This window comes from Lutra lutra, chromosome 10 (assembly GCF_902655055.1).
Source record: "Lutra lutra chromosome 10, mLutLut1.2, whole genome shotgun sequence".
Taxonomy (NCBI): domain Eukaryota; kingdom Metazoa; phylum Chordata; class Mammalia; order Carnivora; family Mustelidae; genus Lutra; species Lutra lutra.
Window position 1 is genome coordinate 53,585,797 of NC_062287.1, and position 24,444 is coordinate 53,610,240.

A 24,444-nucleotide genomic window follows, 5' to 3' on the forward strand; every position below is an offset into this window, starting at 1 on the left:
GCAGGTGGGCTGGGCTCCCTGACTAGGTTTCCTCCCTACTAAGCAGGGACCTCCGGCTGACCCCTGGGGCAGGGCCAACCATCCCAGCCTGGCCCTGGCACCTGGAAAGGGGCTTTGGCTCCAGACCCTTCTCTGGCCCCTGAAGAGAGACTGAGTATAGGAGTCAGGAGTCTTGGCTCCCAGGCTCAGTGCTGCCCTGAGCCTCCGAGGTGAAGCGGGGTGCCTCCAGCTGGGCAGGGAGCCGAGAGGGGGTAGGGGTCTGGGGCGTCTTCCTACCACCTGCAGGCACAAGACTTGCCAGTGTGAGCTGAGGTTGGTGGTACCTGGACCCGCCCCAGAGTCCAGCAGCCACCCGGGGATACCCTGCATGGACAATCACACGAACAGCTCCCAAGGAGTGGGCGCCAGCTCTGTGCCCAGCATTGTGCCACACCACCCTGTGAGGTAGGTACCACTGGCTTCCCTGCTTCACAGATGAGGAAACCAAGGCACAGGGAGATGAAGTCATTTGCCCAGCGCCACAGAGGAAGAGGTGAAGTGAGATTCAAATTCAGGCAGTCAGCACCACTTATGACACAAAGCCATCCTTCCTCCCCCACAATCCCGCACCTGTCCCCAGCCCAGCTTGGGGCTTCCCACTATACACAGCAATGAGACCAAGGGGTCAGAGGCAGCCCAGACCCTCCCCTCCCCCGAGGGCCAGGATCTCAAGACCTGTGTTTATCCTTCCATCTCTCCTGGGCTATTGTGTAGGCACAGCGCACAGAGCTAGTCAGGGAAATTCCCAGCCTGAGGGCCCATCCCTGGAGGAGGAAAAGCCTGACTATGACCCTCCATGTGAGCCAGCAGCCATGACAACAGGAAGCCAGAGAGAGATCAGAGAAGGCTGCCTGGAGGCAGTGACACCAACAGAGCAGGCAAGGAGAGGGACGGTGGGTAGGGAGGTCTCCAGAAAGAAATGGGGACTCCAAATTCCCCCCAAGATGGGATCCAGCCACAGTACTGAGACACATGCCACCTCTGACACATGCTCCCTGGGCTCCTGGCCACGTGTGCTCCCTTCTATCACTGTTCACACTCGGGGTCACCCCCACCCGCACCAGCTCCAGGACAGGGCCCAGGCCCAACTCCGCCCACTATACCAGCATCAAGAGCAGGGCCTAGCAGGTTCTGCTGGGGCCGCAGGAAGGCTCCCCCGGAACAAGGGAGGGCAGAGTGGCATGCAGGATTGGGCCCAACAGGCATCTTCAAGGAGCCCTGGACCAAGTCATCTCCCAGGGCTGGGAGGTGACGGCTCTAATGCTCCATGGACCTCTCTCTGGGGCTCAGCCTTCTACATCAGCAGTCACCTCTCACCTCTCGGCCCCTCAGCCCGTCAGACCAGTTCCACTGGACACGGGGCATAGCCCAGAACTGTCTGCCTCCAGGGCACGACAAGAATTTCGGGTGTGCAGGCCCAGTATACAAACAGGCACGCCCCGAGACAGCGGACCCAGGCACATTGGGTCCTCGTCTCCCACCCTCCTGCAATCGAAGATCCCGGCAGGAGCCGACCCCATGACCCAGGACAGTAAGGCCCAAGAAGAAAGCAGTCCATCTGCCTGGGACAGGGCAAAAAGGGCAGGTTCTCAGGAGGAACGGCCATCCCACACTCCCCCTCCGCCCCCACCAATCCCGTCCTGCAAGGCATTCTGAGCATGTGCCCAGAAGGGAATTGTTCCCGGGCAGGGCCGAGGCCCAGATGGCCGGTCCCAGCGAAACTATCTGTTCCGTGGCATAAAGGGGCCTATATTCCAGCACAGCCAAGGAGTGGGGTCTTCTCCGGGTGCTGGTGTGATGAACGTGAGCCCAGGACTGGGGGCTGGGGACCACCAGGCCACTAGGGGGAGAATTCCGGGGGGGAGGCTCTAAAACTGCCATCTGTTTGTAGAACCCCTACTTGCTCCCTTCTTGGTTCCACCAAAGGACCTGCAAACTTATTTCCAGACAAGAGGAGAGGCAGAGTGCTGAATGGGGCAGGGGGTACTCGTTTCCCACAGAGATGAAAAGGGACCCCCTACAAAGGCCCTGGCCTGAGAAAGGAGGAAGGCCCTCACAGGTCCCCACCCTCAGGCTTCCCCCTGAGTCACAGGCCTTGACTGACAGTCTCCTTCTCTTATCTCCCCGGCCAGGCCTGTGGGGGAGGCCAGCAGGCCTTTACCAAACTGGAAGGAACAAAGAAACAATGAACCCAGAGGAAGGACGAGGGTGTGGGCCCAAGGCAGGTGCCCTAGGTGGGGAATGAGGTGGAGAGGACTGGCTCCACCCACAGAGTCCAAAGGAGATGGGTCTTTCCAGGCAGGGCCAGCTCTCCATCCCCAATCAGGGATGGCAGGGAGCAGGTGGGCGAGAGAGGGACCCGGGGCCTCTGGCTCCCATGTGTAACACCACAGATACCTCGAGTCATCTCAACCACCAGAAACCATGATCGGCAAGAGTTAGTCTCCCCATTTAGAGATGAAGCAACTGAGGCCAAGGGAGGGGAAGTGACTTATTCAAGGTCACACCTCCCATGCCCCTCCTGGGAGGTGGGGCCAAGTTCATCTAGCTCAAAAACGAGCCTTCACATTCCATTTTGGGAGAATGCAAAGTGAAGGCCACCAGGCCAGCAGGGAGAGAGCCTGACTGAGATCCTCAAGAAGAGAGAGACCATGACACTGAGCAACTTAAAGAGAAGGGCTGAAAGTGGGATGGGAGTGAAGAAGGCCTTCCCAGGGGCTATCCAGAAAGAGGCTTTCACTCTATTTATAAAGTCAGGTCACAGGCCACAGGAAGTAAGGCTCCATAGAAACACAGCTGCCTTAGGACAAAGTTCCAACTCACTGGCCAAGGACCAAGCAGCTGGGAGTTAATGGTCACCCCACTGGGCTGGCCTCGTCCCATCCGCCTGGGGCAAGCCGGGCCTGACTTCCTGCTCCACCAACCAGCCGTCCTGACCGCCTGACCATGGGACGAACCCCACACCACCTAGCAGGCTGCTTACACAACCACCATCACACCCTGGTCCACCCCTTCTCACCTCCTCATCCCACCCCCCCTCAGCTGTCCCTGGCCTTGAATTCCGCCTCCCAAAGCCAAAACCCATCCCCTACCACCAGCCCTGGGGTGCACTCAGGTATCTCCCTGTCAACACCAACCACCACAAGCCCTCTGTCACCAGCCTCCACAGGCAGGGCAGGGAGGCTCTGTTCCTCCTCTGGCAGGGAAAGGAGCCCAGAGAGGGCATGTGACTCCACCAGGATCACACAGCAGGGGAATGCTGAGCCCAGGCAGGCTGGCATTTCCTCCTCTCACCACAATGAGCCTAACCTTCCCCAGCCATGCCTTGCCAGCCTCCTTCCAGAGTCACGGATCTAAAATGTCTGCGTGCTGGCCAGAGGGCAGGATGAGGGCAGCAAAGGGGTGGAGTGAGAGGAAGGTAGAGAGCTCAAATGTCTCCCCCCCACACACACACCCCTAAGACCTCACAAAGGCCCTTTGAGGCTGGCCTCCTTCCCCACCCACCAGACAAAGGACAGAGAGGAAGGCGTGGGGGTAGGGGGCCTGGGAGGCAGGAATCTTATGGCCAGGCCAGGAGGCTCCTGGGAGTTCTAGAGAACCAAGGTGTTGGGCAGAGGGCCAGGGCAGGCAGGACTTCTGGGTCCCGTCCCGGCTCAGTTACCGGCTCCCTGGGCAGTTAGGGCATGCGCCCTCCTCTGCTGGCCTCAGTTCCTCTACCTTTCAAACACCCCAGTCCAAGAAAATACACAGGCTTTTTGAGTTGTAAGGGACTTGAGATCACAGCCTAGGAGAGGAACACGAAACCTGAATCCCATTTTCCCAAAATGTCCAAGAGGTCGGAGGGAACTTCATAAAACACAAACCTGCCCCTGTCACACCTGCTGAAAGCCTTGTGCCCCCCACCCCCGGCCTCCAACCACCCTCCGGGGCTCCGGCTGCCCCAGGACACACCAGCCCCACCAACCACAGGACCCAGGCTCCCTCTTCCCTGATGTTCCCGCCATGTCCCAAAAAAGCCTGAGAGTTTCAAGTCTCCCATATTTTCCACACGGTGCCTCCCCCCTTGACCCCGAGATGCCTCCTCTAACTATGGGGCAGGGAGCACAGCACAGCTCCCTGCACCAACATCCCTCCTATGTCACCAACTCAGTGCCAGCAGCCACCCCCTCACCTAGGTCCCGGGGGCACCCACGCTCACATGCAGGGATTGGGGTTAAAGTGGACAAAATTGTGTCATGAGGCCCAACAGTTCTGTTCAACACTTTCTAGCCTCAGCGACCAAGGCTGGGCAGCAGCCAGACAGATGCCACAGATTCACCACTCTCGACAGTAATGGTGTCGCTGCTGGTGCCGGGCACCGGGCTCGGTGCCACGCCTGCTCACAGGCCGTCTCTCGGGAGGTTCCCCAAAACCCTCAAGGGCACTGTGACTTCTTACTGCTGTTATCAGTATCGATGAACCATCACCATAAATACTTTTCATTTGTGGCAAATGACCGTTTCAGAATCGTTACGACAACAATCAGCAAATCGCTTACGTTCGAATGTCACTCTATGCTTGTACTAGAGTAAAACATTTGCCTCGTTTTTAAGCCCCAAACCACCCTGAGTTTTATTTTGGGTACCAGGGCACTCCTTTTGCCCTGTGAGGAAGCTGAGGCCCAGGGAGGAGGCGAGGTCCTGGCCAGGTGGCGGTGGCCCCAGGATGAGGACGATGGCCCGGCTCCCTGTCTGGGCAAAAACCCACAGCAGGAGGGCCCTGCGTTTTCCCAGCGCCCCGGAGCCTCGGGGTGACCAGCCACCAGCCTATCCGCTGCACACTGGGCGGAACTGGGCCGATTCCCCTCAGCTCCAGCTGTGGCCAGACACTGACCTTGGGCCGCTTCCACCTGACCGTGGGGCCCGGGGAGCCCTGATAGTACAGCGAGTCATCGGTGGCCGGGAAGTTGGGGTCCTCGAAGAGCACCTTCCTCCGCAGACAGGCCCGCTTCAGGGCAGAATAGTTCTGGTCCTCGTAGGGCTTCACACACGAGAACATGGTGGCCACTGCCCCAGCAGGGGGGGCGACACAAGGCAGCAGAGAGCGAGGTGGGCACGTGGGTGGCTCCTGCGGTACCTGGGACAACAGGAGGGTGAGAAGATCATCACTTACTGGAGACTGGAGGACTTGCGCCCGCTGAGTCAGGGGAGCCTTGGGTAGTGGGCACCCTCCACCCTGTCGCTCAGGCCAGGAGCCGAGTCTCAGAGGCGGGGACAGACACGGCTGCTACAAGCATGGCAGGGACAGGAACCGACTCACCAGACACCTCGTCCTGAATGCTCTCACTTCTGATGCTTGGAGGCAACGTCAGCCTCCAGGCCAACAGGCCATGGGCTCAATCCCAAGGTGTTCGGGGCTCCAGGGCCGCACCCGCCTGCTCCTTCCCTTGTCCCCAAATCCCCCTACACCTCCTAGGGCTGAGTCAGACTCCTGGCCAACTCAGCAGCTCCCTGGCTGCTGTCGCACCCACAGGAGAGCAGGGCCACTGCCTCCAAACTCCCCTTCTCCAGACCCTCCCCACTTCATCTAAAGGTCCGTTTCTGCCCCGTGGGGAGGGCGCCCCCCTGTGGCCATTGTTCACATTCATTCCCTGGCCCGCCCTCCAGCACTGCCCCCTTCACCCTACTGACCTAACCTCCCCTGAGGCCCAGATCCCTCACTCTGTAGCCTCCCAGTCTCCTACGCCAGACTCTCCCTGATGACTTCGCAGACTTCACCGAGTCTCACTCCCGTACAATCTCCGAACAGTCTCATCCGGGCCCCGAGGGGCAGCGGCCCTGGTTGACCCTCCCCCATCCCTGCTCTCCCTCTCCCTCTGGTCCTGGGGCACTGCACCAAGCCGTATTCTGCTCACCTCCCCTGCCTCATGACCCCATACTCAGCCTGGACCTCTCTTCGGTTCCGCCAACCCACCCACCCCGATGAGGGCCCCCGGCGCCCACAGGCACCCATCCCACACTGAACTCCTCATCTCCCTCCACCCCTCCCACAGATTCCCATCCCAGGAAGCAGAACCGCAGGCGCCCATTAGACCAGAAGCCCCAAGAGCAGGGTCAGCTTGGTTGGTTCCCCGTGCGCGTGCAGCCCCTGCACAGAGCCCAGAACAGAAGGAGGCTGTTCCTGTCAGCTGCCTCCCTGCAGCCCCCTTGGGCTGGCAGCCGTGTGCTAACCCAACACAAGGGACATGGGCTGGATGTGGCCAGGGAAGGCCGTGGGAGGAGGGCTCAGGCTGGGAAGCAGCAGCCAGCCTGCCCCTGAGAGGCCCTGACTGATGCTCAGATGGCCAGACATCAGACACACAGCCCCCGTATCTCAGACTCCATCTGGGCTGCTGGCAGAGCTCCACACCCCTGGGTCTGCTGGTCCTGGGGTCTGCCCAGGGCAGCAAACTACCACCCCACCGGGTCATAGGCCCTGGTTTCCCAGCCCCATTGAGAAAAACCAAAATGAGGTAGGCTGGCTCCTGGGGTAAACACAGGTTTGAGAGCAAGTCTGATGTGGGTACCAGTCCCAATTGCACCTCTCACCTGCTGTGTGGCCTTGAACAGGTCACTCAACCTCTCTGAGCCCCCATTTCCTCAGCTCCACAATAGGAACAACAACATTGCTTTAACTAACTGGAAGATGTATGATAATTAGCCCGAGGCTGAGAAGACTGCTTGGCAGGCCAGAGGGAGGAGAATGAGAAGAGGAGACAAGCCACCTTTCACTACCTACCAAGAGAGAAGCTCCATCCCTCTGGCATCTGCCAGCACACCAGCTGGCAAGAGGGCCGTGTGCAGTATTTGCAAACAGTGCTGGCCAAGTCTTTCATTGTTCCCATTTTTCAGAAAAGAAAACTGAGGCTAAGTGAAGGGAGGAGTCTTGGTGGCGTCTCATGGCAGAGTCTGGAATTGAACCCACATCCTTTGGTGCCTTCATCTTGGCCTAGTGATCCTGTAGCACAGAGAAAGGTCCAACGCCACACATCCTGACTGAGCCAGCCTCACGGGAAGTGAAAGGGGAGGGATTTGATGGGAAAGGGAGAAGCAGGAAGGGCAGAAGCTGAGATGGGTGGTCAGTATGGGATCCGGATGGACGGCAGGGAGATCAGAGGGTTTTGGGTCCCTGCCTGGTGAGTGCCAAGGACACATGGCAACCTCACCTTCTGCTCTACATCCATACCGGGCCTGCTCCGCTGCTGTGTGACCTCACACTTAGTGTCTCTGGCCATCCCTCGGCCAGGAAGGCCCAGAACCTGGCCTACTCTCACCCAGCCTCCCAGTGTTAGAGGCCTGAGGGAAAGAGAAGAGGGGAGCCTCGAGAGAGCCAACCCCTGGGCTTCTGGCAAATGGCCAACCAGGAGATTTATTACCATCACAGTTTCCGGAAGGGCCTGCTCAGGAAGCAATTAAAGCTGCAAGAATTAGATCAAGGAAGCTGAGAGCAGGATCCCAGAAATCAGCTCTAGCAACTCCATGTTCAGAGCCCAGAGGGCCCAGAGCTGGGGAGCAAGCTGCCTGAGGTTACACAGTCAAGCTCCCGGAGAATAAGGGTTCTGGTGGCCTTCTAGGCCACACCATGGTGAACGCTCCCAGGGAGGACAGAAAGGAGGTGGGGGCAAAGAGAGGGGAGCTTGGCTGGGCCCAGGCCAGGAGAACGGGGGCCAGGCCTGGTTGAAGGTCTGCCCCAGCTCGGCCATCTCTCCAGCCGCATCCCTGCCAGCAAGGCTGCTACTGGCCTACCAACGCCAGGTTCTTCTGGCCCCAGCCTTTGCACACACAGAACCTCATGGCAACTGTCCTCCCACACCTTCTGAGGGCCCCAAGGTCATCTCCCTTCCACCCACTGGGTCAACAACCCCACGGGGTCAGAGTCAAGAGCCTCTGAGCTTTGCCCTCTCCCTGTGCAGACATGAGCACTGAAGGCCGTGGACAAACCAGGAGTCAGGAGAGCTGGCTCCCAAACCCAGGGGCTCTTCCCTCTGGGCCTGAGCTAGGAGAACGGCACTTCTGGTCTCTGGACATCTTCACACAGTGTGCAAGCCGGCATTAACAGGAAAGCCTGAGCTTCCCCACTGCCTTCAGCCTGTCCTGTTCCCTTGGCACCTGCCCAGCTCACCCCACCCCTACCATTCATTCTGCATGCCAAGCTACAGCGCTAAGAGCTCCAGGTGGTTCCGTAGAGCGTGGAGCCTTAGGCAGGGCCTCCCCACACACTGTCCCTTCCCTGCTCATCTGTCACAGCTCAGCCCAAGGACCGTCCCCCTCCCCTCTCCCCCCCACAGTCCTGGAACCCCTGCGACAACACCACCACATCGTCCCCCACCTGCACAGGACTCGTCCATCCCCCCAGCCCAGCACACCCAGCTTCTCTGTCCCCGCAAGGGTCCAACAATGGGGGGCGGATAAAGTCAGTCTATACTGAAGGAGCCGACACAGGTGAAGGAGGAAACTCTTCTGTGCGGGGGCGGGGGGGGGCAGGCTCGAAGAGCAGCGGGGACCACCAAAGGTATTAGCTTTCCGTGTGGGAGCCACACCAGCACTCAGGGCTCCTGAAGGCAGGGCCTGCCCATTCCCACTGGGCCAGGCCTCCAGGCCTCTCACTCTCCCCCTCCCACCCACTCCCGCTGGCTGTGTGCCAGCCGGTCTCCACACCCCTGCTGTCCCCAGGGGCATCATGGCCGCCACCCAGGCTCCCTCTGCAGCAGCCAGTCCTTCTCCGGCTCTTGACAGAGCACTGGCTTTATTTCCTAATGTCCTCTTATGCTGCGCGACCCTGGATAGGGCCCATCACCTCTCTGGTCTGTGTGGTCCTTGCCTGGAAGGAAGAGCTAACGGGCCAGGGTCTCTGGGAGCATCAGAGGAGACACGGCCGCACAGAATGTCCTGTATTCCCGAGGGAGGCCACTGCTGGCATCAGGGGTACCCCAGAGCATTTCCACACCCCTGCCAGGAGGGCAACGACAACTCAAGGTCCCCATCCCCAAGGGACTTCATGTGGTGTGGCTAGTGTGGCCAAAAGACACAAGGCAGCAGGGAACACATCATTCAGAGATTCCGGCAAGAGCGATGCCAGGAGGACTTCATAGAGGCCAGGCCCCAGAAGTCGGCCATTCTTTAGGAGACAAAGGACACTCCAGACAGAGGGAACAGCTCAAGCCAAGTCTCAGTGGCAATAAAGTGCAAGGTTACCCAGACCCAGCCCGGCATGGTGGGGCCCGCGGACAGAGCATGGGGCTGCTAAGTGGGCACAGAACAAGGGTCTGAGAGCACTCACCAGGGAGCTCAGAGCAACTAGTCTGGGACAGGCCAGTCGGACCTGAGCTCCAGTCCTGACTGCACCACTCAGTGCTGTGCATCTTCAGGCAAGGCGTGAATCACTCTGAGCGGCTGTCAGCCCTACCTGATTGTAGCTTCTCAAGTGACTGGAAAAGAAAATGGCATCGGCCCAGGCCTGCCCTGCAAGACTCTGTCCTCACCTTGGAAATGGTGTGGACCTGCCTCCAGGAGGGGGCAGCCTGGGCCAGCGTGAGGCGGTGTGGACCACCCAGCTGTGCACAGGGTGGGGTTAAGGGCTCCTCTTGCCGGTCACGCTGAGCCAACGGGGCTGTCGGCAAGGGGCCTTCCCTGAATGCTGCAGTCACCACAACCAGGGAAGGACAAGAGTCTCATCCCATTCTATAGATGAGAACATCGAGACAAGTGTCCAAAATCTGCAGCCCTTTGGCTGGATCCCAAGCTTCCAGACTCCCTCTCACACCGGGGCTTCCCAAGACAGGGCCCTGGATTAACACCTGCGCATGTACTCTGACGTGGCAGTAAAGACGTCAGAAAGCTCTGTTGCCCCTGTGGGGCTCTCTCCAGGACTCCCTCCGAGAGCGAGCTCAGTTCCGTCTAACGGGCCCTGGTCCACCCGCTTGACAGGAGGAGAAGACCTCAGCAGACACCAGCCCCTGGCAGAAAGTGGAACGGCTTTTTCTGCTGTTTTTACTTTAGCACCAGTGGCTTTGGACTTGTGGAGAGTAATATTGACTTTCCATTTAGAAGACACACAGTTTCCTTTAAGAAATATTAAGGAAAAAGGAAGTTGATTTAAAGAAAACTATGAAGTTTACAGTGGTGTGGGTGGAGGTGGAGGGCGGGGACCTGGAGCCCTGGAGGGCAGGGGACAGTTGAGGAAGGAAGGGGGGGGGTCACACTGCAGTTAACAAGACCCATCACAAAGCTCTAATAACTTAGTGTGGTACTGGGCACAGCGGAGACAAAGGACCAATGGAACAGAACAGAACAGAATAAAGAGTCCAGAAAAAGGGCCACAAGTAGGACACTTGATTTATGGCAAAGGTGACACCACAGTGCTATGGGCCAAGGACGGTCTTCTCAATGAATGGTGCTGCATCGACTGGGTTATCCAGGTGGAAAAAGATTCATCTTGACCCTTGCCTCCCACTCTACACACAAAACAATTCCACACAGATTGCAAATCTAACCAAAAGGATAAACGATAAAGCTTCTTGAAGAAAACATGAGAAAAAGAGCATGCCCAAATGGCCAAAGAAGAAGAAAAAACCCTTGACTTCACGAGTCATCAAAGAAATGCAAGTTAAAACCAGCAGGAGAGGGGTGCCTAGCAGGCTCAGCTGGTAGAGCACGGGACACTTAATCTCAGGGTCGTGCGTTCAAGCCCCATGAGGGCATGGAGCCTACTTAAAAAAATAACAAAATAAAATGCCAAGAAGACATCACTCCACCCTCACCAGAATGGCTATAGTGAAAACCACACGCACACACGCCCTCCTACATGTACAGCTTTTCAGCCCTGGTGGTGGAAGGTCTACACTGGTAAAACCACTTTGCCCAACTGTCTGACCATATGTATTAAAGCTGAACAAATGCATTGTTAGCAGTTCTACTCCTAAGTATATACCAAACAGAAACGCATGCACACGAGGCACCTGGGTTAAGCGTCTGCTTTCAGCTCAGGTCATGATCCCGGGGCCCTGGGATCGAGCCCTCTGATGAGGGGCTCATCAGGCTCCCTGTCCAGCGGGGAGTCTGGTTCTCCCTCTCCCACTGCCCAACCCCCACCCCAGCTCATGCCCTCTTTCTCTCTCTCTCACTCTAGCTCAAACAAATAAATAAAATCTTAAAAAAAAAAAAAAAGAAGAAGAAGAAGAAGAAGAAAAAGAAAAAAAAGAAAGAAAAGAAATGCATGCCTATATTCACTGGAAAACATGTACAAGAACGTTTACCACAGGAGTGTTTGTCAAAGCTGAAAATCAGAAAAAAAAAAAAAACCCCAATGTCCATTAATAAAAGACATTAATAAAAGACAGGATAAAGACGGTGTAACAGCAAAATAGTATCCAGCAACAAAAATGAGCGAATTACTGCCGCACACAGAGCCCCAGGTGGGCCTCATCAGGGTGACAGTCAAGAGAAGGAATACTGCCGCCCCATTTGCATAAAACTGAAAAGCAGGCATAACCCATTTGTGGTAAATACAAGGCAGAAAGATGGCTGGCGTTGGCAGCAGTGACTGCCAGGGCCCAAGGGGCCTTCTGGAGATCTGAGAATCCAGCTTCTGGTGGTGGGGAGAGGCTGTGCTCACTCTGCTGGATGCCTGTAGTTTATGCGCTGTTCCACCTGGCAGTCATGCTGTTCCACGAGGCAGTTACGCTTTCATAAAATGTTCAACCAAACAGCCAGCACGATGGCGCTGGTAAGAAGGGCTGGCTGAATCGAGTGCTCCCGATCCTGCCAGTTCTGGGCCCCTGTCAAGCCAGACACTCCGTATCTGGAGGGTCCTGCCTGGCACCCACGGTGGGCCGAGCAGGGTGGGGAGCAGGGAGGGAGCCCCAATCCTGGCCTGGCCTTGGGACATACAGGCTGTGTGACCTTCTGCAGGCCTCATCCTCCTCCTTCCAGGACACTGTGGTTTTGACACCAGGAGTGCTCCAACCCAAAAGAGGGTCCCACAAGGTGAGGGTAGCACCCCCATACCCCAGCCTGGGCACATGCCTCTAGGGTTTCCTCTCTGAGAAGGGGGTGCAGCCAGGAACCCCAGGAGATATCCCTGGTGCTCAGGGCAAGGAGCTGGGCTGACCCAGAGTGGCAGCCGGGGGTGGGGAGGAGGTCACAGGCAAGGCTCACCGGAGCCTAGCACCGGTGCCTAACGCCAGCCAGGGACCGGGCTCACTTCTGAGAAGTGAGAAGGGTCTGAGCAGGTGAGGGACTAGAGACCTAACTGGCTGCCATATGGAGAATGCACTAGCAAAGTATGAGGCTAGAGCGGAAAAACCAGAAGGCAGGCCACGGGACTTGAAATGACAGACTCCTGTGTAAACGGAGAGAAGGCAACATCTAGAGCTTCATGAGAGGGAGACAACTCTTCTTGGTGAGAAGCCGGCTGTGGACGTGAAAGAAAGGGAGAACTTGGGAAGGCCTGCTGGGGGTCCCCCTCTCTGAGCTGGGATTCCCCACATGCCATCATGTAGGTGCACACTGTGCAGCACGGGCCCGGCACAGTGGGCTTCATCCAGTGCCAGCCGAAGGAGCCAGGGATGCCCCACACCCACAGCCCAGCCACCAGAGCCCCCCATCTCCCCTCCTCGGCCTCCCACTACACCCCACTCCAAGCAACAGGGCCCCCTCCCCTTCACCGCATGGTCAAGGGCAGGCCGCACGGCTGCGTCTCATAATTCAGGGGACACAGACAATGCCGATGTGCAGATCTGTGCTGACAGCCGTTCTGGGCTGGCCCTGAGCTGACAAGGAGGGTCAGAGCCTCACCGCTGTCTCAGGAGAGGCAAGGACAGACAGACATGACACAAACCATGAACTAAGCCAGACACTTAGCAGTCAGCACTCCCAGGGGGAAGGCATGATGTAGGCTGGTTTACAGGGATGGGAAGAACAGCGGTATCTCTTCAAGATGGAACCAGAGCAAACCAGAGCAGGGCTTGAAGGCCAGGCCAGACCCGCAGGGGGTGGGCGAGCAGGACCCACTCAGTGCAGGTGGAAGGAAGGCAGGAGAGCGTGGAGGGAGAACTGGAAGTCCCCGGTGTAGAGCAGGGTTGGGGATGGTGAGAAAAGCCGGCAGGACCAGCTCTGCCGGGCTGGGACACCAGGATGCCAGGCTTGGGCTCTTACTGAGGGCACAGGGTAGCCAAGGAGGGGCAGAGGGGTGAGACGGAGGGGCGGGTGCTGAGGAAAGCATGGTGGGTGGGGGAGGGAAAGTGCATGAGGAGGGAGAGCTGGGCCACAGGTTCACGATCCGGTTCACGATCTGGTTCACGCTCCAGGTCACACTCCGGGCTCCAGCAGCAGCACCAGGGGGCCAGGCCCAGTGAGTCACTCCAGCCAACGCGCCAGGCGGCCTGGCACCAAGGCTGGGAAATCCTGTCTTTCTCCTCCACTCCCCAACCCCCTATCGTTCCTGTGTCCAATCCCGTCCCCACCCAGCTGCAGGGATCTTCTGGAACACAGACACCCAAGCAAGTCACCCAGTGCTTGCAGCTATGGACGGCCTGGAGAGAGCAGGGCCAGGCACGTGTGGGGCACAGGCCTCTCTCTGGTACTGGGGCGCTGATGAACCCCCAGCAGAGCCCGTGAGGGAAGAGCCAGCTTTGGGCTGGCTCTCTGTGTGGTTCCGGCTTTGTCCGAGGCCTCTGCCCCACAGCTAGCTGTTCCTCGCTGGGCCTTGGGTCCCCCCACAGGGTGTCATGAGGAGGCCGGGAATCTCGGCCAGCAGGCATAGCTGGGAGAGATACCTCCAAAAGGAGCATTCCAGCCTGGGCTCTGCTGGGCCTAGGGCAGGGACAGGAAGAAGCCACACTCATGCAGGCAGGGGCTCTCCTGGGCAGGGCATGGGCTCCAGGCAGGGCAAGCGGCGAGCTCACCTGGTGGGGGCACTAAAGGTCACGCATCCCAAGACGCCCAGGGCAGCTGGTCACCCTACACTGGAGCTCCAGACCCCAAACCACATCCTGTGAGAAGGTGCTGGAGGGAGGGGCAGATGCAGCAGAGCCCACCCTCCCTTCCCCTCAACCCCCGCCAGGGGCTGCTTCCTGTCCGATTTGGGTGGGGGTGATGCTGGGAGGCTCTGCTCACAGGTACTGCTCACTCCCCACAAGGGAAACACCCTGACAAAGTGAGACCCCAGCAGGTTACTGAAGCCACCTCGGCTCCACTGTGCTGTGTGACCACAGGCAAGCCCCGGTCTACGGGTTCTCCCTACTGAATGGTTGGGGAAGAGCACACTTCCTGCTTTTTCAATGTGCTGGGTTTGTCACCATGACAGCCTCTTTTCCTGCTCCCAGACAGGCAGTCTGCTTCCAGCACCAGGTGCCTCCAAGATTCAAGCTGGAAACCTGCTGGGCTGATACCCGTTTCTCAGGGAAACTGATGCTCAATTCCTAGCTCGAGCTCTTGCACAACCTCTGTACTATTTTCATTGCAGATGAGGTCGAGGGGCTTGGGAAGAGATGCACTGGGGACCAAGCCGGGAGCCTGTCTCCTGTCAGAGCTCTGCTCTGCCTGGCCCTTCATCCCTCCCTCAAGCAAAGACAGTGATGCCCCGCTCATCAGCCCCTGGGAGTTCACCTTCCAACCTTCCCCCACACCTGCCCCATGCCTGGTCAAGGGGCAGAGGAGTCGGGAGGGTGGGGGGGCTGTGCCGGGAGGTCAGCCCGGTTGAGGAGAGACACAATGCCCCTGGTACTGAGCCGGGAGATCTGTTCTAAAAGGGCATGGATTCAGGCAGACAGGGCATGAAAGGCTCACGGAGGAGGAGGCATCTAAGCAGGATCTCAAGTGGGGGGCTGTAATTTCAAGAGGTGGAAATGGAAAGTTAGGAGGAGGATGGAACATTCTGGAAGGAAGAAACCATTTAGGCAAGGCTGGAGGACGGGGTGCAGGGGAGAGGAAGAGGGAAGAGGGGGCTAGCAGAGGAACACTGCCACAGCCGAGTTACAACAGTTCGAAAGCCAGGTTGAGCCCTCAGGAGTGTGCGGTGAGACGAGCCCAGCTCCTGCATGGCTCACAGCAAGACGGGACCACGGGAAGGCCACGACACCGGCAGACAGACCAGACTATAGAAAACAGCCACTGAGGCAAACGCAGGGCCCATAGGGCCATGGCCTTGGCTGTGGGGACAGTATGGAGACCCACACTGCGGCAGGATCTGCAGCACGCAGGCCAGGGGCTCTCTGGCTGAGGCTGTCCGTGGGGCAGTGGGAAGCCCACCCCCCCTTCTAGGATGGCAACCACGTCCCTGGGGGGAGGCGGTTGGCAGCACCCACAGCGTCAGTGGATGGCTCGGCACCAGGTCACGTGCCCGTCCATGGCAGCCTCCAATGCCCAGGCCGAGGACCAATCAGAGCCTTCGAATGTCCCCTCCACATCCTTACCCTCGTCCTCAGGTGAGGAGACAGTTACCCTTTTTGTGTCTCAGAGTTCTCGTCTATAAAATGAAGGTCTTCTGCTCTCCTGGACCAGTTCCCAAAACACCTCTACTCCAGGCAGGACTTAGCCTCACTGGCCTTACCATACTTATCTGCAAAATGGGGCTCCCGCCAGGCCCCAGCCCTCACGGGATGATGGTGGGGATCAGGAGACCCTAAACAGCACTGGGTTTGTTGAACGAATGTCTGCAATGAGCTGTACACCATTCTGAAAGGCCTAACCTACTGTCGGGGGCAAGACAGGGTCTGGTCACTGGGGCAACCCATGGGGACAGGCCAACACGTTCCCCTCTTCCAAACAGCCCTGAGCTCTGGCTGCCATGATCTCAGGCTGGGCACTAGGGCCAGATGTGTGGCAGCCCCAGGCTCAGCCCACAAAAGCTCCTGGGCTGCGGGGGGCGGAGGAGAGACTAACACAGGGTGACCGCCTGGGGGAAGCCAGTGGGTGCCATGGGCACCCAGGAGGGGATTTCTCAGAATGGCCTGCAATGAGCCTGTGTGGCAGGCTCACTAATGCCAACCCCCCCCCCCCATATCAGTGTCCTAACTGCTGGAACCAGAGAATGTTCCCTTATACAGCAAAACAGACTTTGCAGATGTGATTAAGGGTCTCGAGTTGTGGAGATCATCCTGGCATATCCAGGAGGGCCCTCAATGTGATCACAGGTGTCCTTATACAAGGGAGGCAGAGGGAGATGTGACCCCAGAAGAGGACCAGAAACTGGAAGAGACAAGGAACAGTCACCCACAGAGCCTCCAGAAGGGTCTGGCCTGCCAACACCATTTTAGTCCCCTAAGACAACTCGGACTGCTGACCTCCAAAACCCTAAGAGAATAAATTGGGTGTTGTTTTAAGCCACAGCGCTCACTGTTACAGCAGCAAGAGGAAACGAATACTGATCCTGAGAAGACGTGGGTAGGCATGCGCGTGGCCTCACACCTCTTTCCTGCTCAAGGGAGTGAGTGCGCAGCTAGCAAGGGAGGGTGAAGTTCTTACACCTTGAACTGCTTCAGTGTAAAACAAAGTCACCCCAGACTTCAGTGTCGTAGTTCCTACTGCTGGTCACAAAACACTCAGGGTGTGCCTCACCCTGACCAGAGTAAGTCGCCCAGTGGCAGGCAGCACCCAGTGGCAGGAGGGCTCTGTGGCACAGCGCAAGGCCCTGTGGCCATCCCTGAACACAGCCATTGAGGGAAGGTGAGCATGGGCTTCATCTGCTCTGGCCACTAGCCCCTTCTCCCGCAAGCCCACATGCCCCGCTGTGGCAGAAAGCCACAGGCCACCCCAGCCCCAGCCACTGGCACCCTCATATCCCAGGGCAGGTAGAATGGGGAGCAGTAACTCAGGCCGTACAGCAAGCAAATGCTCACATTCCACTAGCTTCCTGTGTCCGAGCCTAAGGGTCACCTTACTGGATTAGAATCCCAAAGGGACTTAGCCCGTTTTGCCTTTAGTAAGCAGGGAAAAGCAGGGCGTAAGGCCAAGGGAAGCCGGCAACCTGGCCCAGCCTGGCCTAACCGAATGCAATCCTGGAGTGTCACCATCAACCCAGGGAGGACAAGGGGCAGAAGAGCTCCCTGGGGGACTTGAGGGCTGGAGGGAAGGAGCCCATATTCTCACTTGAGAATATGGGAGCAGGGGGAGGGAGGTGAGAAGACTAGCTGCAGATGAAAAGACTCCCCATCTGGACAGACAGACTCTCCATCTGTCTGTGCGGCCCCAAGTGGGGAGCTGGAGAGCTGCTCTCAGCGTCTGGGGTAGCTCAAGGCCTGGTGCTGAGAGCTTTTTGTATGACTCTTCAGGGACAGAAGACTGGGAGGCTCAGGGACTTGGCTGGGTAGATAGACACAGGGCTTCTGAGCCCCTCATAGCTCTCCTCACCCCGTGAAGGGGGCGGGGCAGGGGCGCTTCTACTTCCAAGGGAGAAAACCCTTTTCGTATTACCCTTCTCCCAAAGTTGGCCCCTCTTTACTATGGACGGTATCCCTCAGGGAAGAAGGCACTAAGTGATAGCAACAGTTAATTACACTTGACCTTGAACAACAGTGGTGGCTGGGGCAGGCATTAGGGGTGCCGATCCCCCCAGTCAAAAATCCACATATAACTTTTGATTCCCCCCAAAACTTTACTAACAGCCTACTGTTAACCAAAGCCTTACCAATAGCATAAACAGCGATTAACACATATCTTGTTTGTCGTATTATATATTGTAATCTTACAATAAACTAAGCTACAGAAAAGAGAATGTTATTAAGAAAATCATAGGGAGGAGAAAACACATTTAAAGTACTGTATTATAAAAAAAAAATCCACATACAAGTGGACCCATGCAGTTCAAACCTATGTTGTTCAAGGATCAACTGTACTATTAATTATAATGGCTATCAAACACCAGTTTGCATACATACTTCAAGCGACACGATCTACTTTCATCACCACCGTCCCGAATCCCTATCATTAGGCAGCATTTATCCCTGGGCACAGGCAAGGGCAGAGCCAGTCTCAGAGAAGCCCGCACACAAGGCCAGGCCCCGCAGGTAGGAGGTGGTGGAGAGAAGCTTCGAGGTGCCCTCAAGGGCTCCGAGGAGGCATCCTGTTCAGGGACCAGAGCTTCAGGGCTGTCCCGAGAACCTGTGGGGAAGGCAGAAGCAGCCCAAAGCCTGGAAGCGGGGTCCTGAATGTTACCCCCAAGAGCCCACAGTCTTCCCACAGCCAACTTCCATCTCACTGACTTCCCCCAGTGGTGGCCCCATCTCAAAAGGGGTTCTCGACCCACACTCCCTCCGCACAGGGTCCCTGTGCAGCCCTGGTGCATCCTCCCATTCGCAGCACCCCTGCAAGGGGAATCTCTATCAGAACCCCTTCTCCAGGCCAAACCTAGCCCTGGGTGGGGGGCTGGGCAGAGGAGAGGCAGGGGAGCGGGGAGGGGGCCTCTGCCTGCTGTGTCCTCCTCCTCGCTGGCCCCCACAGTAACTCAACCATCACAAAGCCGAAGATGGGGGACAATTCTCAGATGCACATCGGACCATTTAACGCCCCCCAGCAAACCCAGGCCTTCTCCCTGGACCTGCAGTGCCCCGCCCTTTCTCTTCTGCTTGGTGAACTTTTCAGCCTTTGAGACCCAGCACCACTGTATCTGCAGGGAAGTCTCCCCCAGCTCCCAGGCAGGTTCCTGCACTGGGGTTGACCCACCTGCCCCACCAGTCGAAGGGAGGCTCACTCGGCAATGACCCCACCTCACTGTCCTGGCACCCAGCTCTGGTCTGACCTTAAGCAGGCGCAGCTGGATCCACCTGACCCTGCCCAGTCTCCTCAGCCAGGAGCAGCAGCCAGACCTCCCCATCCCTACTCCAGGACTCTGGGGACCAGAGCAGGGACCAGGACCAAAAGATCCTGAGAGGTCTTAATCCTTTCAGGAAAACACAGTGGTTTCCCCCATGAGGCCTCACACTGAGGGTTGGCTGAGCCCTACTCTCAAACCCCTCTCTTCCAGGAAGCCTACCCAAACCACCAACCCCCCACCCCAGGATATTAGGAATACTTGGCCTCAGCACTTCACTCTCCAACGCTAGTACAGGAAGAAGATTCTGACTTGAGAGCCAAGCTGACCCACCTTCAAATTCTGGCTTCGGAGCCCTGAGAAACAAGGTGGCTCACTGCCCCCTCTACCCTACCCTCCTCATCCAGTGAGGGCCCAGGGGCTGAATCCCTCCAGGAAGTGAAACCTGGACAGACTTGGCACCTGTTCATGATCTTCTGTCCTACTTCACCTGTGGACCCCAGGCAGGTCTCCCCAGGTCCCCAACTCTCAGGGGTGGAAGCAGGATCAGAAAAGCCCAAGATCCATTCTCTCCCAAATCTCCCCTCCTCCCCCGGCCCCCTCTGACACACCCAAGCCCAGCAGCCCAAAAAGAAGAAAAGCCGCCATCCAACCTGCCAGGAGGGTCGGGAAGGGAACTGGCCTTGGCCCTGCCCTTTCCCAAGCTTCCAGCGCCGGGGCTGGGGGGACATCCAGGTGGGGTTGCGGAACTGAACCCACGGCGGAGGGCTGGGAAAAGAACAGGAAAGGGTAATTGTGAGGAAGAGAAGGACAGTCAAGTCGGGGAGCGTTAAACCTCAGCGCATCGGAACTAAGAATCTGGCTCCGGAGCACCCACCGAGGAGGAGGTGAAAGAGGCCCCCGGCCGCGAGGTGGGGATGGCGGTGGGCAGGAGCCCTGGGGGCGGGGGCGGCTCGTGGAAACCCCCCGCCCCCGCCTGGGGCCTCAAGGCCCGCGCTCACCTCTTCCTCCCCTGCCTGCGGGATGCGCACCCTCACACCGATTCGTGCTCACCGGGCACGCACCGGCCGGCGCTGCACCCGCACACACACCTCCGAAACACACACGAACACGCGCGCTCGCACACACCTCCCTCTGCGCAGCTCCTCCTACCTGCCGCGCCGCCGCCGCTCGGGCAGGACTCGGACGCTGGGCGCCGCGCGAGCACGGGAACCCGGACTGCACGGGCCTCCCGCTCCGGCCGGGGGAATCCCTCCGGTGCTGGCCTGGGGCGGGGGCTCGAGCTCGGACTCCCGGGCCGCGGCCCGCCCCGCCCCGCGGCCTCCGCCCATTTGGGGACAGAGGCGTGGTCTCCAGCGGGGCGGGCGGGCCAGGATTGCTGCGCAGGCGAACTGGCGCCGTGCCGCGGGGCGAAGCGGCGGGGAGGTGGCCGCCGAGTTCCCGCTCGGGGATAGGAGGAGAACTCTGGGCCAGCGCGGCTCGGCTCGTTCAGGTCCCCGCTCTCCCTCCCTCCCAATTTCGCACTGTCAGCCGTTGTGTATCTCCGGGAGCCCCCCGCTCCAGGGCCGAGCCCAGGTGTGCCCGAGGGTTGTGTGCCAGTTCCGCGGAAGACTTGCAGGCCCGCCGAGCTTAGGGCATGCATCTTGTAGAGAGCCATGCAAGGGTCGAAACAGAGGGCTGGGGAATGAGGAACTTGAAGGGGCGCGTAGCCCTCTCTTCCCCACCTCCAAGGTTCAGGACGAGGAAGGGGAATCTAGAGCCCCGGGAGGCACACCCTGATGCGGAGAGCTGGCCCCAGGCGAACAGTGTGCCTTTACGCGTGCTGTAAGAGGACTGCAGCAGGAGCGGCATGTTTCTGGAGTAAGGTTGAGAAGATCTGTGAAATGCCCAACCGCGGCACACAGTAGGGGCGCAGGGCTCCGGGTAGACCTGCCAGCCTGATCTGTGCCAGCCCACTTTGCAGATGGAGAAACTCCGGCCCACTCACCGGGGTTCTCAGTCTCGGTTAATGATCTCATCAACGTCTCAGGCACTCGGACTGTCCGGCCACCACAGCACAGTCTCTGTCCCAGGCCTCGCAGATATTTCTCCCCGGGATGCAGCTCCAGCCCCGCCTCCTCTGCCCCCCTACCCACTCCCCACCCCCGCATCGTCCCTGTCCATGCAAGGGAACTTTCAAAGATGCAGCTATGATGACGGGCCACCCTCAGAATATTGTTTCAAAACAGCCCCTGTGACTGACTTCCCCACTCACACCCCATTGCTCGGCCTGTGTCCTGGCTGCCACCTCCCCAGACCCTCAGGGCTCCACTCGAGGCCGCCGCCTCCCCAACCCTTAGACCTTGTTTATGCAGCTCAGCGGCGGTCTGAGACGCTCTTCCTTCCCTCTCCAGGAGGAAAGTGCTGATAATCAGGCCCCCAGTGCCAGGGCCTCCATCACCAAGCCCCACCCCCAACTCCCCACTCCAAAGCCCCACCCCCCTTCTTCGGCGTTCCCACCCAGTTGTTTGTGCTTCCTCCCTGGCCGTGACCTCTCGCAGCCTCTCTTATAATCCGTGTTGGAGCCTTGACCTCCCTGGGAGGTTGAGGCTGATTCTGGAGAAGATAGTAATACTAGGGGAAGCCAGGCCGGCCGGCTCCAGTGCTCACTCTGCCCATCCCTGGCTGCGTGATCCAGGCAAGTCCTCTGTCCACTTTCCTGCCTGTAAACTGGGCTTCTTGGGGAAATGTGTGATGGTCCCCCCAGGCAAATTGTCAGGCCCCTATTGCCAGTTATGCAGGGTGCCCAGTCATGTCTGAGAAAACATTCGCCTCAGCCTGCAAAACAGTGAATGTTGGGTCCCCTTGTGTTTTCAGAGCGTTGGAACCACCATAAGTGTCATGTGTTGATCCCAAGCTTGAGTTCGGAACTCACTGCCTGGGCTCCCATCGGTAGTAGGACCCAGGCCCAGTCACCCATCTCTCTGCTTCCATCACCTCCCTACAGAAACAATCTGGTAGCCTTCACATCACGGGGGTGTGAGAATTAAATGTGCCATTCCTGTGAAGCCCCTAGAAAGGGCCCTGGCTCAGAGTAAGTGCTTGGCACAGTCGAGCTGATGCTATGTTCATCCCATCCAACCCCCGCATTTTGGGAAGACAGTGGGTCCTGAGAAGCAGAGATATGTACACATGATTAGTTAGAAGCCTAGGCATTCCAGAAGGTCAGAACTGCAAGGGCCCACTCTGAGCCCATCCCTGGCAGTACTCACCTTCTCTGACAGATGAGGAGAGAGGCCTAGAGAGACGGTGACCCGTCCAGGGCGCCCATCACATTTGGGGGTTGGAGGAGGCACCGGCCCTGCTCTTGTAGGGGTGTGATGAGGGAGGGTGGTGGGTTGTTGTGTATGGTCTGCAGACAAGCCAGGAAGAACCTGGTCTCCCAGCAAGCTTGAGAAAGGGGTGGGGCTCTACTGGGGCTTTGGTGGCTCTCAGTCTTTGTAAACTGAGTCATTGACAGATGCCATCATGGGACCTGCTGTGTAGGTGCTTTTCCCATTAAATTCTCACAGCCAACCTCTGCAGGAGCCCTCATTAGACCCATGAGCCTCAGGGAGATGCCCCAGTCACACAGTCGGGAAATGGTAGTACTGGGATCCACACCCACCCTGTCTGACTCCACTCTTGTGCCCTCCTCCTCCTCTTCTTCTCTGCCCCAGGGAAAAGCCACCTCTCTAGACCCCTTGACTGGCAAGCCAATCTGCTTGCATCCCCCTGTAAGTGGGAGCTCATTCCCTCACAGGGCAGCTCTTTCAACTCCTCTTTTAAGAGTCTTTTGTCCCCTAAAGTTGACCCACCGCTCTCTCCATAGTTCTGTGGGTCTCCATACCCCCCATCTCACCAGAGCCTGGGCACAGAGTCCTCTCTGCTCCAGTCCAGAACACCCTTATCTTGACTGCTCCTGTGTGTAACAAGGGTTCCCAGGAGAAGCTCTTACAATAAAAATAATTTCTTTCAAAAATCTCAGCAGATCTAATTGGCTAGGTATTGTTTGAGAAGCCTGGAGGAAGCACCCCAGCATGGGGAGTGGCTGGTGTCTTGACTGGAAAGGATTCAAATAACCATGTCGACCAGTTCCCCTACTCCCATCTAGCCAAGGGGTTGTAGAAAGGATTGCAGCCGGGGATTGTAGGCCAAGGACTGTAGGGAGAGAGATGAGTCAGACAGAGTTTTCAGATTGGGAATAGTCGCTAACGGTATTCTCCCGAGAGTACAGGAAATGGGAGGGTCACAATGGGCTTCCAGCAGACACATGCAAAATGGTGACACAGAGGACAAGATGATGTTTCAGTTGCTCTTAATCCCAGAACTCTCTGAAACATTGTCTATATTTTGCTAGTATCCTGGATTTTCTTAAGAGCCAGCTAGAACCAAGTGGGATTCATTCCAGGAATGCAAGGTTGGTTTAACATTAGAGAATCTGTTAATAGCATTAGCTTGCTAGGGCTGCCATCACAAAGTACCCCAAACTGGGCATCTTAGACAACAGAAACGTATTGTCTCACAGTTCTGGAGCCTAAGAATCCAAGATCAGGTGTCATTAAGGTTGGGTCCTTCTGAGGGCTGTGAGGGAGAATCTGTTCTGTGCCTTCCTCCTCATTTCTAGCAGTTGGCTGGCAATCTGTGGCATTTTTTGACTTGTAAACACAACACCTTGATCTACATTTTCATGTTCACATGTGTTTTCTCTGTGTGTGTCCACCTCTGTGTCCAGAATTCCCCTCTTAATAAAAACACAAGTCATATTGGATCAGGGTCAATCCTAATGTCCTCATTTCTTGATCACCTTTTTAAAGACCCTATTTCCAAGTAAGGTTACATTCTGAGGTTCTGGAGGTTAGACCTCAACATCTTTTGGGGGACCCAAGTGAACCCATAATAAACATGTGCCATATTAATGAATCTAGGAGGAAAATCATATAATATTCTCTATGGATGCCAAGAAAGCCTTTAACAAGATTCAATGCCCATTCATGATAAAAATACTCAGTGAAATAGGAAGTGAGTGATATTTCCTCAAATGATAAAATGTAGTCTTAAAGCCAGCATCTTATATAATCAAGGAACACTGGAAATATTTCTGTGAAGATCAGGAACCAGTCAAGAATGACCATTTGGTCCACCACTCTTCCACATAGGTATTAGCTAACGCCATTAGACAAGAGAAATCAGTTGGAGGCCTGACAGTAAGTTAGGAAGAAATAAAACTATCTCTATTTGCATATGACAAAATGTTATACCTGAAAAACCACAGAGAATCGATGATAAAACTAATTCAAAGGATGCCTGGATGACTCAGTCAGCTAAGTGTCTGCCTTTGACTCAGCGCATGATCCCAGGGTCCTGGGACTGAGTCCCACATCTGCCTCCTTGCTTGGTGGGGAGCCTGCTTCTCCCTCTGCCTGCCCCTCCTCCCCCTGCTCATGCTCTCTCTCTCTCTTCCTCTCTAACAAATAAATAAATAAAATCTTTAAGATAAAATAAAATAAAAAACCCTAACTCGAACAGTAGAAGACTTCAGTAAAGTAGCAGGATGTAAAGTTAAAATATAAAATTCAAAAAACTTTGTATATAGAAAAACAATAAACAAAGGTCCTAACA

General features: G+C 57.0%; 1 protein-coding gene across 4 annotated transcripts in view; it reads right to left on the reverse strand.

The window, feature by feature from the left end:
* The window catches only part of CAPN5 (calpain 5), a 53,190-nt gene extending 31,951 nt beyond the window's left edge, over positions 1–21,239 (reverse strand). The window contains exons 1-2 of one of the 4 annotated variants that reach the window (XM_047690266.1): positions 21,146–21,239; positions 4,912–5,154 (exon numbers count right to left, since the gene is read on the reverse strand). In XM_047690266.1, coding sequence (XP_047546222.1) covers positions 4,912–5,076 — 165 coding nt within the window. In that variant the 5' untranslated portion in view covers positions 5,077–5,154; positions 21,146–21,239. Of the gene's footprint in view, positions 1–4,911; positions 5,155–19,457; positions 19,480–19,805; positions 19,892–19,956; positions 20,133–21,145 lie in introns of those variants that run through there. The other 3 variants (XM_047690269.1, XM_047690267.1, XM_047690265.1) reach the window with 3 other exon arrangements.
* Between the last annotated feature and the right edge of the window lie 3,205 nt (positions 21,240–24,444).